Here is a 15,807-nt window from a genome sequence, read left to right on the forward strand (position 1 = left end):
AAAAAAAAAAAACTAGAAATTGAACTAAAAAAAGCTCCGAGTGTTCGGCCGAACCATATAATCCCTTTATTTAGGCTCAAGTTAGTGACATTTATATGATTGCTAGAGGAGAAAAAAAAAAAAAAGCACCAATGTTCTTGAATTGGCTCGCATAAAATCTCTGAAGAAGCAAAGGCAAATTCGAAAACCTAAATCATTATGACTAGCGAGAAAGGGTAGCGTGGTCGTTTACCCTATATCATTTCCTACACCGAAAATAACAACGTTCAATGGGTCTTCTTGTACGTACTTCAGTTGTAATATTTACGAAAAATATAAAGATAGTGTTGTCTTGCGACATCTCGGGTTCTTCACAAAAACGGTCACATGGACAAACTCAAGTTATTTTCAATTTAACATGTTTAGAATTTATTTACAGAGAAAATAGATGAACCTATTATATATAAAAACTCTCGAAGCGACAAAATAAAAACAAGATCAATTCATGATCTATTGCTAAAGCCACCACTTTTCATCATCTGAAGAAACTCCTTGTAGTTGACTCTACCATCTCCATCTTCATCCACTTGCATAATCATCTCTTTACAAAATTACAACACTTTTAGGGTTCTACCTTGCTTGAGCCCCAAGGAAGCCATCACAGACTTCAACTCCTTAACAGTGATAAACCCATCACCGTCTTGATCAAACACGTTGAACGCATCCCTCATGTCCTCTTCCTCTTTTTCCTCCACAATCGAACCGTAAAGAGACTCAAACTCGTTTATGTCTACGCACCCATCTCCATTTGCATCCATCTTCTGCATCATTTGGATCAGATCTTTGTCAGGCATAAAGATTCCTAGATTCTCTAGAGAATCGTTTAGTTCTTCCTTTGTGATCCGTCCCTCTCCGTTCTTGTCGAACATCTGAAACACTCGTTTTAGATCCATCAGATCCGTTCTCCCAGGAGTGAAAGAGGTTGTAGAGAAGAAAGACTGATCTCACCATAACTCTTGGCTTTGTTGAGAACAGAGATGGGGCAGAGGAAGAGAGATGGGGACGTAATTAACAATTGATTAGAGAAAATTTCTAATCTATTTTTTTTTGGTACAACCGTTGGATGGATCCATTAATTAGCCTAGACGTTACCTCTTTGCCTTTGGAGTTTGGATTTTAGGAAAAAAAAGTTAAATAATACAAGACCGTAATAAAGTTAACTAAAAGTCTAGGAGTAATACTTATACTAACACTGAAGAGCACGACGGGCAGACGGTCTATTTCCCCATGGGAACTATCGTATCGAACCAGATAGAGCCCGTTCTTTACCTTCGGTCTATTTTTCCCTGAAATAAAAGTTCGAAACCAATTTCCCCCCAAGTCGAAAGTACGAAAGCTATATCTCCACAGTTTAATTCTATTTCATCAATTAACCCATATATCGGTTTACTATTTACTTAACCGATTAGAAGAAAACTAAACCCAAATTAAACCAAAATAAACCCGATTTCGACCCGTTAAACTTCGATTCACTATCCAAAAATCCCTAAAACTAAAAATCCCCAAATTTGCGAAGAACCCTAGATCAAAGTTTAATTCTTTGCTTAAATTTCTTTGGGAAAACAGCTTCAATGGCGATTGTCCTGGCAGATGCAGACTTCGGAGGAGATTTCGATGAAGAAGCACATGACAGAGATGAATTTCACATCGACCAGTTGGTGAATGAGTTCGTCGATGAACCACCAGTCCGCCATGATGTGTATCCGGAGAGTGATACCGATGAAAACGGTGACGGTACAGAGCCAGTTCATACACATATCAGGCGCGGTGATGGGCATTTGTATGATAAGCAGACATTCTTCAGTGGAGTTGCTTTCAAAGAAGCAGTGACGGACTATGTTCTCAGAACTGGAAACAATTTGAAGCAATACAGGTATGATAAAGATAAAATTGGCTTTATGTGTGTTGGTTGTAATGGAGATGATGGTTCACGGTGTGAGTGGAAGGTGTATGCCGCAATTCTGCCAAGTGATAACATGTGGAGGATTAGAAAGTTTAATGATAAGCATAGTTGTATCCCTAATGGAGAATGTGAGATGTTCAAGGTTCCACATATAGCTAGGTTGTTTCTTGATAAGATTAGAGATAATCCTGAGTACTTCATGCCAATGAAAATGGAAGAAATCATAAAGGAAAGGTGGAAGATTAGTGTCACTAGGCATCAATGTCAGACGGCTAGAAAGAAGGCATNTTCTTTGCTTAAATTTCTTTGGGAAAACAGCTTCAATGGCGATTGTCCTCGCAGATGCAGACTTTGGAGGAGATTTCGATGAAGAAGCACATGACAGAGATGAATTTCACATCGACCAGTTAGTGAATGAGTTCGTCGATGAACCACCAGTCCGCCATGATGTGTATCCGGAGAGTGATACCGATGAAAACGGTGACGGTACAGAGCCAGTTCATACACATATCAGGCGCGGTGATGGGCATTTGTACGATAAGCAGACATTCTTCAGTGGAGTTGCTTTCAAAGAAGCAGTGACAGACTATGTTCTCAGAACTGGAAACAATTTGAAGCAATACATGTATGATAAAGATAAAATTGGCTTTATGTGTGTTGGTTGTAATGGAGATGATGGTTCACGGTGTGAGTGGAAGGTGTATGCCGCAATTCTGCCAAGTGATAACATGTGGAGGATTAGAAAGTTTAATGATAAGCATAGTTGTATCCCTAATGGAGAATGTGAGATGTTCAAGGTTCCACATATAGCTAGGTTATTTCTTGATAAGATTAGAGATAATCCTGAGTACTTCATGCCAATGAAAATGGAAGAAATCATAAAGGAAAGGTGGAAGATTAGTGTCACTAGGCATCAATGTCAGGCGGCTAGAAAGAAGGCACTAATTTGGATTGATAAGGAGTATGATGAACAGTTTGCTAGATTAAGAGATTATGCTGCTGAGATATTAGAATCTAACAAGGATTCACATGTAGAGGTTGAATGTGTGACTGATGATGGAGGGAAAGACATGTTCAATAGGTTCTATGTTTGTTTTGACAACATAAGAAGAACATGGAAAGAGACTTGTAGGCCTTTAATAGGAATGGATGGTTGCTTCCTAAAGAATAAGGTCAAGGGACAGCTTTTGGTAGCTTTAGGTAGAGATGCTAACAATGGTATTTATCCAATAGCATGGGGGGTTGTAAAAGTTGAGAACACCGACAATTGGGTTTGGTTTATGAAGTTGCTGAAGACTGACCTTGGACTAAATGATGGTGACGGCTTCATTATGGTCTCTGATAGGCAAAAGGTAAATTATTATTATCATGGTTTGTAACTGATTTTGATTGTGTATTGTTTATGGTACCTTTAAATGATTATTCTTATTTTGTAGGGATTGATCAAAGCTGTTCAGCTGGAATTACCAAAGATGGAGCATCGAATGTGTGTACAACACATCTACGGAAACTTGAAGAAGCATCATGGAAATAAAACTCGGATGAAGCCACTTTTGTGGGATTTGGCTTGGTCTTACAATAAGACGGATTATAAGCGGCACTTGGAGAGGATCTACTGTTATGATATTGGTGTATACAATGATGTCATGAGGACAAATCCAAAAAAATGGTGTAGGGCATTCCACAAGATTGAGAGTTATTGTGAAGATGTTGATAATAACCCCACAGAGTCTTTTAACAGCTCCATTAACAAGGCAAGGGAGAAACCATTTATTGCTATGCTAGAGACAATCAGACGACTTGCGATGGTGAGGATTGCCAGAAGGTCTGCAGAATCTTATTCTCACACAGGTAATTTCAATGATTTTTAGTATTATCAATGGTTTGATTGTTTCTCACACAGGTCTCGTTTTAAACAATAATGATTGCATTGTTTGTTTGCAGGGATCTGCACTCCATATGTTGCATTGTTTCTAGCTAAAGAGCATAAGTATGCGTGTGAGTCGAAGGTTTATTCAAGCACAAATGGAACATATGAAGTACATCATGGTTTAGATAAACATAGAGTCTGCCTTAAGAAGATGGTTTGTTCCTGCATGAAGTGGCAGATATGTGGCATCCCATGTGAACATGCCTATGCAGTCATCATCGAGAAAACACTTGTAGCCGAGAACTATGTCTGTCAATGGTTCAGGACAGCTATGTGGAGAAGAAACTACACCGAAGGCCTGGTTCCACAGAGAGGTCCAAGGTTTTGGCCTGAGACAAATGCTCCTAATGTGTGTATACCAGATGATGAAGATGAAGATGATGAAGATCAAGATAAAGGTAAGAAGAAAAAGCCTGACAAAAAGAGGAAGAAGGGTGCCAATGAGTCGCCAACTAAGAAGAAACCAAAGGAGAAGAAAAGAATCATGCATTGTGGCATTTGTGGAGAAGCGAATCATAATTCTAGGTTCCACAAGAAAGAGTTTGCCAAGGTGAATGTATTTTCCTTTTCATGGTTTCAGTTTATAGAGTTTGTTTTGGTTTACTAATGTTACAATGTTTTAATTTTTTTTTGCAGCCAAGTCAAGGGGAACCAAGTGAAGGTTCACTCACTCAAGCTTAATCAAGTAGCTAAGTAGAAATAGGGTTCTAATTTTGTGGTTGCCTTAATGTATTTTCGACCACATAGACTTGTAATTCCCTATGTCTTTTTTCTTTTGTCTCTTCTTAAAACTTGCTAGTGATGTATTTTGGTGAATGTTTTATGAACGGCTATGATCAATATCATAATTCTGAAATTTAACTTCTCATTCTCATTACCACAATAGCAACAACAAACTAACAACAATTGTCTTCATAGCAACAACAAACTAACAACAACACTGAATCTCTTGTTCAACCTAGTAGCTTACTGAGACCAATCATGATCATACATAAGAATACTATGATAAGCATCATTCTCTTATTGCTTGATTTGGCTTCATCCAAAGCATCTTCAACCTTCTCAAATATCTCCTTCTCCATCTTCTCATAAACCATCTTTTCCAACTCAAATCTCTCTGTTCTGATATCTTTCAGCTGCTTCTCAAGTTCAACAGTCTTTGCATCTAATGTATCTATCTGATTGAAAAAAGCTTCATCAACCCATTTAAATGTGTGTTCATCGTTTCTAAGCTGCAACAACCCAAATGTTATACACAAAATTAGAAAAACAAATCAAATGTTATACACAAAATTAGAAAAAACAGTTACCTTATTGGCTACTGCAAACCCACACCGATAATATCTCCGGTACGGATTCGAATCGGACTTCGATGTCAAAGCCATGATTCCTTCCCCGCACCAACATCTCTTTGGCACACCGATAACCCTTCCTCTTGCACGGAAACTTGATTCGGTGGAATTTGTTGACACATTACTCATTGTGATACTCGAACTCGTGAAAGAAGAAGCAAATTCAAGAAGAAGAAGCAAATTCAATAAGAAGAATCGATTATGCAAGAAGTGAAAATTGATTTTGGGTTTTGATTCTGGGTTTTATGATAAACGGGTCGGGTAGGTGGAGGAATTTGGTTCAACAATTGGTTTATTTTTGGGACATATATGGTTTGGTCTCTGGTTTAGACATTATACCGCTATAATCCAGAATCGGGGAGATATAGCTTTTGAATTTTCGACTCGGGGGGAAATTAGTTTCGAACTTTTATTTCGGAGAAAAATAGATTGAGGGTAAAGAACGGACTCTATCTAATTCGATACGGTAATTCCCATGGGGAAATAGACCGTCTGCCCAGAGCACGACTCTAAACTTAAGTCTTTCTGAATAAAATACAAACACTAGTCACGGACTTTTCATTACACCATTTTACCTAGTTTTTTTTGTGTCGCTCTACTTTACAATTTTTATTGCTATCGTGAGAAAAGTTAAAGGTAGATTTAGTTTACGTTGTGTTGTAGTTGGGAAAAAAGTTAATATACAAAAAGAGAAACTAGAAGTAGGGAGAATACGCTTTGTTCAAAAACAAAAAAAAAAAGAAGTAGGAGAATACGCGTGAAGGGTATTTCACAGATCTTTGATAGGAGAAAAAACGATAAAAAAACATTGTATATCAAACGCGTTGTTATAATTGTTGATGTTTGGTTCCTGTCCCCAATTTTATTGGGTTGTTTACATTATTAAAAGTTTAAAACATGTTCACTAACGAGAGATTGCTGCCCGTTGCAGTATGACCGTTGGTCCATCTTTCTTTTTCCTTTAAAAGGACTCATATGAATATCTCAATCAGCATAAAGGTAACAAATTAAAATGAATGAAACAAATGCAGCGGAACAAAATTTGAATATTGACTTAAACATAACAGTGTGATGATACTCTTACAGTTTCATTATTTTTAAACCAAAATCATATAGTACTTAACTCTTTAAAAAAAAAAATCATATTATATAGCATAATAAGTATTTCTTTTGTTTTACTTTGGTGGATCCATGCTTCGAACTATCTTCGGCGATCTGTCGGGATTCTGATCAGTGAAATATTTTTTTTTGGGTTGAAATGTGCCAATATCCCCAAAAATGCCAATTTGGGTAGATTGTCGACTTGTGCCACAAATGTTATATTCCATGCAATAATTAATTAATGCAGCAAAAACCAAAAACAAAAAAAAAAACACAATTTTTCGTAAAACTTTGTTTTATTGGGTATTCGATTAATTTAATTTTTAAGTAGTATAAAAAATGTACTATAAAATAACAAAAATATATTCTCACGGGGGTTTGTGACTGTGTGTAAACCTGTAACCGGCCGGATCCATTTGTGTGTAAGAGACTACTCGTGTTATAGTTGTCTTCCAGCTCATCCAATTTCCACTACTACTCATGATCCTTAATTTTTTGTTATTCTATTACACTTCCACAGCTAATTTAAATGTTGTTGAAACATCATTGAATAGAGACGACTAATGAAAAAAATAATACAATGAACTTTACTTAAAAATGTACTTAATAATTTACAAATATATTCGAGGATTCGTGTAAAATTTCTCACTCTTTGCTTAGGATAAATCCCACGAGCACAAAACCTAGATTTTCCATTTACTTTTTTGGTTGTCAAAAAAAAAAAAAAACTAAATGGGCTTGAAGTAGGCCCATAAATCTAAAATTAGAATGTTGAGTTTTTAATTTGACGACCAGAGATTTGAGAGAAGAAGAAGACACAGCTCCTCAAAAGTGGGCTCGTTCTGTCTGCTTCGGTCCCTGCAGATTTCGAAATCGTTTTTTTTTCTTTTTCTTTCTTTCTTTCTTTTTCCATCTGAAAATTTTCTCACACTTTCTCGGCAAAATTCCCGGAAAAAAGCACTCGATCAGCAGCAGGTAATATAGTAATACTATCCCACCCCGTTGAAAGCTTCCTCCACGAATTATTCGCCTGTAGTTTTCCTAAAATAATTTCATGTTCTTTTCGATCTAAATGGGATTTAACTCGATTGTGTCCCCCTCTCAGTGTTTAGGTTTTGATGTTCTGTAATAGGAAGCATTTTCACTTTTTGGTCAAAATTTCTGTCTTTTTTATATCTTCTCTTACAGAGCTGCAACTGTTTCTTGAAGTATGTTGTAGCTTCTTCTATTCATTAATCCACTCTTGGGGGAAATCTATTCTATTGTTTTATTATTTGCTTCAAATTAGTGACCGTTGGGAATGTAAAGGTCACTCCTTTGGTCTTTCCTTGTGTGTTGTGTTCCTAAATAAGTAATAAGTTTGAAAAAAATTTGTGTAACGGTAACAGATGGTCAGGAAGGAAGATGTGGATTTCTATTGCGGGTTTTCAAGGAAAGAGCTTCAGAGTTTGTGCAAGAAGTATAATTTGCCTGCCAATAGATCAAGTTCGGATATGGCTGAATCATTAGCTTCTTTTTTCGAGGTATTTTATAGCTTNTTTTTTTTTTTTTTTTTTTTTTTTATAGTGTAAACGGAAATAAATAAAAGTTGTAGCTTGAAGTTAATCTGAAATCATTAGTATGCATCTTCTCATGCCTTGTTTTGTAGATCATTAATATGGTCACATGTCTTGTTGTTTCTCTTCATGTTGGGCAGCTAATCATATGTTGTTGTATCTAACAATTGCAGAAAAATGGTTTGAACTCGGTAGGCTTTGGGTTCCCTGGGAATCAACATAGTGTAGCTACGACATCTAGAGCACCAGCGGATAGAACATGGGATGTTAGAAGAGGTTTGGTGTATTTATCTCTGTTGCTTAAAATTTTACTCTTGTCTCATTTATATTATTCCATTTATAAAGTCTGGTTATATGTTATTGTAGATTCTAATGGTAAAGAATTGGATAAAACTAGAGAGGATTGTGTTCAAGGTGCAGTGCCTAGAAGTCCAGGCTTTGTCCTTGGGGACAATACACCGTATCAGGTTCGATTCACTTTGTTTTTGAGAGTATCTATTTGCATGAAAGTGAGTATCCATTTGCTTAGATAAGTCAGGAGTAGTTTTCATTTCGTTGTTTTTTCCTTGAAAGACTTAATAAAATGCCTTTTATGTAAAGATGTACAAGAGTCATATCGTTATAATGTAGGATAGTTTCTCAAAGAAATTTATTGATATAGGTGCATCAGTGTTTTTGTCCTTTATTAACGTTCCTTAATTCTCTGCCACTCTTCTGCTGGCCAACTTCTAACGTCTCTTAAATGTTTCTGCTGAAAATGCAGGAAAGTAATGGAAATGGTGGTTTGATTGATTCTGCATGTGCACCTCCATATATGAGGACACTGAATGAAAAGGGCCCAACAACTAACTCCAAGAGAACAGATTCTCGGCTAGAAGATAGAATGAGAGATGTAGACAGTGGTGATAGTGCTAGTTCGTCTTCGTTTGAGTTTCATGTCAGTTTGGAAGAGGGTATTAGCCTTTCAGTTGATCTAAATTTCAATCCATCAGATTGGATTAATAGCATGAGGGATGAGGTCAATGTATGTGATAGCATGCGTCGAAGAAAACCCCCACATTCTGACCTTGGCATTGATAGTGCTACAGAATGTAAGAAACAGAAGACTTCAGGGCTAAACACAGATGGGCGTGTAATGAGAGAATCATCTGTAAGTCCGACAATGAAAGAAAATGCTCAATTACCTTCTGATCATCATTCCAATGGTGAACGGTCTCTAGCGGTATCTGCTATAGAACCATGCAGCAGAATTAAAGAGGGCTCAGACACTTGCAAGGAAAAAAAAGGGATTGACTTGTCCGTACCTGATTCTTTAGTACCTGGCCAGATTGTATCATCTTGTGTCGAATCGTATAGCAAAAGCTGCTGTGTAAATCCAGTGGACTTGGACTGTGTCATTCCTCCTGAGAAGAAGTCAACAAGTGATTCTATTATGGTTGCTGCAGAACAGAATCATCTACCTGGTGATCATCTTATTGAAACTCCGGGGAATCCATCCATGGAAAGTTTTCACAAGGTCGGAAACTCAAGTACTGTTATATGTCCACGGGGAGCTGGTTCTGAACTATCATCATCAGAAGCAGAGGCTTATCATTCAAACCTGCCGTGTTCTCCTCGTAAGACCAATAGATCCTCAACCATATCTTCTCCAGAGTTCATAATCGATAGAGAGTCCACTAGTTGTTCTGAGTCATTCAAGTTCCGGTGCAATGGAGGCAAAAACTGTCTGCCACCAAATACTGAGGAGCAGGTAGAACATCTCCTTTCTAATATATTCGCTACAAGCAATAAACACAATAGATGCCTTATCCTATGCCTTGTTTCTTCCTTCGCAGGAAAAGAGTGAAGTTTTAAGTGAGCAGGCGCGGTCAGAGTGACTTGTATGAAAATGAAAGCATCTATTATATTGTATAATATTGTTCAAGTAATAGGAGAATGGCTATATACATGATGTAGAGATAGTCAAGAAATGGCCTTTCCTCTGACCAAGTGGTTTCTTCTGCTGCTTTTTTTATGAGGTATGATTTTGTGCTCTCTCTATAAACATATGAGTGGTACACAAAAAATAATGAAGATATATGAAAAGTTATTTTTGGTTGTGGGCTTGCACTTAGGCCATCAAGTACATGGAGATTCTCAGATTCCATTAAAAACATTGGGTCGATTATTACTGAAGGATTTTGCAGTGAGCCAGTGACCTAGAGAGAAGTCAGTTTTAGGTCAGTATGCAATTCTTTTTGGTTTCGTCTATTTTTTTTGTTTCAAGGCTGTAAACGCAATTCTATGTTGTTATACACATCATTTATAGACCAATGTATGAGATTAGCTTACAGACCAATGTTGCAGACACTCGTGTTGTTGAATAGAAGCAAAGATCTGACTGTAAGGGAATGAAACATGTTGGAGTAACATCCTCGGAAAAATATGATGTTGTTATCATGTGTACTCGCCACATAGTTCTAAAGAGAGAAGCTCCTGTTTACACAACATATGAAGAATATCATCTATGTTTATACTTAAGAAATCTAAGGCTTAGTGTGTCTCAGGTCTGCAAAGTAGTAAGTAAATATGGACCCGTTTCGTTAGCATGTGAGTAGCACGTGACTGGACAGTTCTTATTATTAGAATCTGAACCATTTTAGTTAGTTGAGTGTATGATTTTAGAATCAGTAAAGGCCTCTCTCTCAACTTGAGGCCCTCAAGTCAACAACTTCAGAATTTTTCAACTTTCAGTAGGAAGCACATATGAGTCAACTCAAGATTTTCAATTTTGGTCTCTTGTGTGTGTTTGAAATCTTGAGTCTAAAGAGGACAAAACATTTCTTTTGAGGGGCACAAGGAGATGAAGAGGAAGAAGACAAAAGAGGATGTTTGTGTCTCGAGAAACAGAGTTGAACTTTAAAAAAAAAAATAAGTGCATGAAACCTCACAAACCATTTACTTATTTGTTGTATATTTTTAAGATTAAAGATAGTTCTAATGTTTCGGTTTGCTCAAAACCAAACACCGACGGCAACGGCGCAAGTAAAAGACATCCCATTAAGAAAAAAGGAAGCTTTGAAGGAATAGTAAATGTCTCCTTAGATTCTTGTGTTAACTCCAATGTGCATAGAGATGGAAATTGACATAAAAACTTTTTGGGTTAGATTGCACAAATTTGGGAAGATTGGGGAAAATTTCGAATAAATAAAAATGTAAAAACGAGAAAGCAAGAAGAAAAAATTTGGTAACATTAACTCTTTATATTAAATGGCGTCACCTACATTTGCCATTATTCAGAAGCAGCAAGTTTTGGTCGCATTTAATGCAATCTCAGTACTACTACGTGACTCTCTGTGATAAGCAGCTCCAATGTCTCTCTCTTCTCCTTCTCTCTTCGCTCTGGGTTTCTCAAGATTTTCATGAGCTACTGCTTAATGTATAACTCTAGCTCCCCACTTTCACCACTCAATTCCTCTTTTTACACTTCTTTAGTCGGCCAAAAAAAACAAAAAAAAATTGGAAGTTTTTGGAGAAGCTTAGCTTTTTTAAAAAGGGTCTTTGAGGATGTTATGATGTTGTTACTTTGCGGTCTGAGATCTTGAAAAGGGGTAAGTTTCTTTTTGTTTTTCCGCTGCAGAAGAACAGAGAGCCAAGAGAGGTCCTTCTTTGATATGGTTATCTGAATTTTCCTACTTTGTTTCCTAAATCTTCGGAGTCTGTCTTGCTGCTGGTTCCTTTGTTTCTTCGACACTAATTCAGCTCTCATTGCTAGAATTTTCTTTCATATGTTGCATGCCCTTGATTTCAGTTTCGTTCTAAAGATCACAGTTTTGTGAACTTCTTGGTGGTGACTGGTTTGCTACTTACCACCAATCAAGGGTCACACTCTTTAGTCAATCTATGGAATGTCTCAGAAAGTGAACGCAGTAAGTAGCTAAGAAGCGTTTGCGTTGACTTTGAAAAGTAACTAAGAATGAGAATGTTCGAAAGGAGAGCAAGGGAGTGGACTCTCCTTGTAAAGCTTGTGCTTTTCACTAGTATATGGCAGCTTGCTTCAGCTCTTGGTTCAATGTCTTCGATTGCAATTTCCTACGGAGAAGGTGGTTCTGTATTATGTGGTCTGAAATCTGATGGGTCTCATCTTGCGGTTTGCTACGGATCAAACTCAGCGATCCTCTATGGGACTCCTGCTCACTTCCAGTTCATCGGTTTAACGGGTGGAGATGGGTTTATGTGTGGGCTTCTGATGCAATCTTATCAGCCGTATTGTTGGGGAAACAGTGCGTTTATCCAAATGGGAGTTCCTCAACCGATGATCAAAGGAGCTGAATACTTAGAAGTTAGTGCTGGTGATTACCATCTTTGTGGTTTGAGGAAGCCTATAGTGGGAAGAAGACAGAGCAGCAACGTTTCTTCTTCTTCTTCCCTTGTTGATTGTTGGGGATACAATATGACCAGAAACTTTGTCTTTGATAAGCAGATACATTCTCTCTCGGCTGGCGCGGAGTTCAACTGCGGGCTGTCCTCTAAAGATAAGTCTGTTTTCTGTTGGGGAGACGAGAACAGCAGCCAAGTAATCAGTTTAATCCCAAAGGAAACAAAGTTTCAGAAAATTGCAGCTGGTGGATACCATGTCTGTGGCATTCTTGACGGGTTGAATTCGAGAGTGCTCTGTTGGGGAAAGAGCTTTGAGTTCGAAGAGGAGATCTCAGGGACATCCACAGGGGAACAGATTCTTAATTTACCACCAAAAGAGCCACTCTTGGCAGTGGTTGGTGGAAAGTTTTATGCTTGTGGAATCAAACGTTATGATCATAGTGCGGTTTGCTGGGGTTTTTTCGTTAATCGGAGTACACCTGCTCCTAAAGGTATAGGCTTTTATGATCTTGCAGCTGGGAATTACTTCACTTGTGGAGTTCTCTCAGGGACTTCTATGTCACCTGTTTGTTGGGGTCTTGGTTTCCCTGCTTCTATCCCTTTAGCTGTCTCACGGGGACTCTGTGTAAACACTCCTTGCCCACCAGGAACTCATGAACTCAGTAACCAAGACAACTCGCCTTGCAAAGTGCCTGGATCTCATATTTGCGTGCCATGTAGTCCTAACTGCCCTACTGAAATGTATCAGAAAAGCGAATGCACGGAGAGATCTGATCAGGTTTGTGTTTATAACTGCTCGAGCTGCTTCTCATCTGAATGCTCCTCAAACTGTTCTTCTGCGTCTACTAATGGGGGAAAGGCAAGAGGAAAATTCTGGTCACTGCAGCTACCTATTGCAACTGCAGAGATTGGCTTTGCTCTCTTTTTGGTAGCAGTTGTCTCGATAACAGCGGCTTTATACATTCGGTACAGATTGAGGCATTGTAGGTGCTCGGAAAATGATACAAGGTCTTCTAAAGATTCAGCCTTTACGAAAGATAATGGCAAAATCCGTCCTGATCTTGATGAGCTGCAAAAGCGCAGAAGGGCTCGAGTTTTCACTTATGAGGAACTTGAAATGGCTGCCGATGGATTTAAAGAGGAATCAATAGTGGGGAAAGGGAGTTTCTCATGTGTCTACAAAGGTATACTGAGAGATGGAACCACTGTTGCGTTGAAGAAAGCGATAATGTCATCAGACAAACAGAAGAATTCAAATGAGTTTCGCACGGAGCTCGATCTGTTGTCAAGACTCAACCATGCTCATCTTCTCAGCCTTCTCGGATACTGCGAAGAAGGTGGAGAAAGGCTTCTGGTTTATGAGTTTATGGCACACGGCTCACTGCACAACCATCTTCATGGAAAGAACAAGGCCTTGAAAGAACAACTAGATTGGGTCAAACGAGTGACGATTGCTGTCCAAGCTGCTAGAGGAATCGAATACTTGCATGGTTACGCCTGCCCTCCCGTGATTCACCGGGATATTAAATCATCAAACATTCTTATAGATGAAGAACACAATGCTCGAGTAGCTGATTTTGGTCTCTCCTTACTTGGTCCTGTTGATAGTGGCTCTCCTTTGGCAGAACTACCAGCAGGAACTCTCGGTTACCTCGATCCCGAGTACTATCGACTGCACTATCTCACAACCAAATCCGATGTGTACAGCTTTGGAGTCCTGCTTCTAGAGATCCTAAGTGGAAGAAAAGCCATAGACATGCACTACGAAGAAGGGAACATAGTAGAGTGGGCGGTTCCTTTGATCAAAGCAGGAGATATAAACGCACTCTTGGACCCGGTCTTGAAACATCCATCTGAAATTGAAGCTTTGAAAAGAATCGTGAGCGTGGCTTGCAAATGCGTGAGGATGAGAGGGAAAGATAGACCGTCGATGGATAAAGTGACAACAGCGTTGGAACGAGCGCTTGCACAGCTAATGGGGAACCCGAGCAGCGAGCAGCCAATATTACCAACTGAAGTAGTGCTTGGGAGCAGTAGAATGCACAAGAAGTCATGGAGGATCGGTTCAAAAAGGTCTGGTTCCGAGAACACGGAATTTAGAGGCGGATCATGGATAACTTTCCCAAGTGTGACATCATCGCAGAGGAGGAAATCATCGGCCTCTGAAGAAGATGTAGTGGAGGAGGATGAAGGGAGGAAACAACAAGAAGTCTTGAGGAGTCTTGAGGAAGAGATAGGGCCAGCTTCTCCTGGACAGAGCCTATTCTTGCATCATAATTTCTGAAAAGAAAAATGAAAAAAGTGTTTTCTCAAGTTTTTAGTAACAATGACATATATATAAGATATTTTACTCTGATGTATAATGTGTTCCTTAAGGCAGGAATGTAAAGAGGCAGAGAGACTCTTCAAGGAAGAATGTATGAAATTTTCCTTAACTAATTATTACCAAGTTATTTTTTGTATAAGTGATCTTCCCTTGAGAGTTGAGACCAAGTCCTCGATAGTGTTTATGTTTGCACTGAACAAAGTTAACAATCAAATACAACAAGTCACTTAAAAGGAAAGGAAAAAAGTGAAAAAGTGCCCACACGCAGGATCGAACTACGGACCTTCAGTTTACAAGACTGACGCTCTACCACTGAGCTATACGGGCTCTTTGCTTCACGCTTTTCGATAAAAATTATTAGTCTTCACTTGTGAGAGATAATGCCATTTTACCTTCTCGCAAGAATTCATTATTAAAACTTAAAAGCAAAATATCTTACAAGACCTCAAGAGCAGAAGAGACAAAAGCTCAAACCGGTTATACAAATCCGGGCAACGGAGATAGCAGAAACAAAAAAAATACAAATGCTACGATTATGAAATTTTTACTTCTAAAAAGCTTCCCCTTATCTATGCTTTTGAAAGACGTTATGCTATTTATTATTGCCAACAATTAAATAATTACATGGAGAAAAGATAGTTTTATTGAGAGGTTGAAGTTGAACTAGTGTAGGCAGATGAATGTAAATAAACGATACCAATATATATATATGCACATAAAAATATATATATTGTAATTTTACATTAAAAACAAAAAATTGAAAATGATATAAACTTGTGACTCAGAGCGACGACAAATAATTTTTTTTTTTTCAAGCACAAAGTGGAAACAAAAGTGGCGCTTTCTTTACTCTCTTTAGCTCCAGACAGAAGGGTTTCTAAATTGGACAGCCATTGCACTCAGCAGAAATCTGACAAGTTGTTCTCTTTCTACCACTTTCTCCCTCTTCAATTCAAGGTGCCGAACCTACAAACCACAAATCTCAGGGTCATTTTTCACGGATCTCTTCAATAGTTAAAATGTTGTATTTCTTACCTTTACAAACTCTATTTGACTTTCAGCCACTCCAGACTCTGTGATGATCACCAGACATTTGATTTCATGTTCGTTTGCATATTCATACTGCTCTGTGAGACTTGGATCAGGTGTTGGAACAAACTCAGCCTATCAATACATACACGGACATGTTATTAGATGTAACACAGATTGATTAATATCCAAACAAATCTATGAACAAAACA

General features: G+C 38.2%; 5 protein-coding genes, 1 non-coding gene and 1 pseudogene across 7 annotated transcripts in view; 4 read left to right on the forward strand and 3 right to left on the reverse strand.

Moving 5' to 3' along the window:
• On the reverse strand, positions 374 to 1,163 carry LOC104699970 (annotated as a pseudogene).
• Positions 1,611 to 2,225, forward strand: LOC109125379 (the record flags this gene model as incomplete). Its single annotated transcript, XM_019226965.1, has 1 exon — positions 1,611 to 2,225. A coding segment is annotated over exon 1 (615 nt), but the record flags the coding sequence as incomplete, so codon positions are not given.
• On the forward strand, positions 2,266 to 4,205 carry LOC109125380. Its single transcript, XM_019226966.1, has 4 exons — positions 2,266 to 3,294; positions 3,379 to 3,793; positions 3,887 to 4,026; positions 4,137 to 4,205. Exons 1-4 carry the CDS (start codon positions 2,266 to 2,268, stop codon positions 4,203 to 4,205), a joined length of 1,653 nt encoding a protein of 550 aa, XP_019082511.1.
• On the forward strand, positions 7,148 to 10,320 carry LOC104699971. 2 transcript variants are annotated; one of them, XM_010415392.2, is made up of 8 exons: positions 7,148 to 7,300; positions 7,714 to 7,848; positions 8,055 to 8,157; positions 8,248 to 8,348; positions 8,645 to 9,631; positions 9,717 to 9,899; positions 9,996 to 10,100; positions 10,228 to 10,320. In XM_010415392.2, the coding sequence occupies exons 2-6, from the start codon at positions 7,714 to 7,716 to the stop codon at positions 9,756 to 9,758; spliced, it is 1,368 nt and encodes a 455-aa protein (XP_010413694.1). In that variant the 5' UTR covers positions 7,148 to 7,300; the 3' UTR covers positions 9,759 to 9,899; positions 9,996 to 10,100; positions 10,228 to 10,320. The 2 variants fall into 2 exon arrangements, with proteins under 2 accessions (XP_010413694.1, XP_010413693.1); XM_010415391.2 differs by having other exon boundaries at positions 9,996 to 10,320.
• LOC104699972 (serine/threonine-protein kinase-like protein ACR4) lies at positions 11,173 to 14,702 on the forward strand. The gene has a single exon (XM_010415394.2). It carries the CDS (start codon positions 11,837 to 11,839, stop codon positions 14,522 to 14,524), a length of 2,688 nt encoding a protein of 895 aa, XP_010413696.1. The 5' UTR covers positions 11,173 to 11,836; the 3' UTR covers positions 14,525 to 14,702.
• On the reverse strand, positions 14,822 to 14,893 carry TRNAT-UGU. The gene has a single exon. It is a non-coding gene; the product is annotated as a tRNA-Thr (tRNA).
• The window catches only part of LOC104699973 (eIF-2-alpha kinase GCN2-like), an 11,375-nt gene continuing 10,820 nt past the window's right edge, over positions 15,253 to 15,807 (reverse strand). The window contains exon 28 of the mRNA XM_010415395.2: positions 15,253 to 15,532. Coding sequence (XP_010413697.1) covers positions 15,422 to 15,532 — 111 coding nt within the window. The 3' untranslated portion in view covers positions 15,253 to 15,421. The remainder of the gene's footprint in view (positions 15,533 to 15,807) is intronic.

This window comes from Camelina sativa, chromosome 7 (genome assembly GCF_000633955.1).
Source record: "Camelina sativa cultivar DH55 chromosome 7, Cs, whole genome shotgun sequence".
NCBI classification, from domain to species: domain Eukaryota; kingdom Viridiplantae; phylum Streptophyta; class Magnoliopsida; order Brassicales; family Brassicaceae; genus Camelina; species Camelina sativa.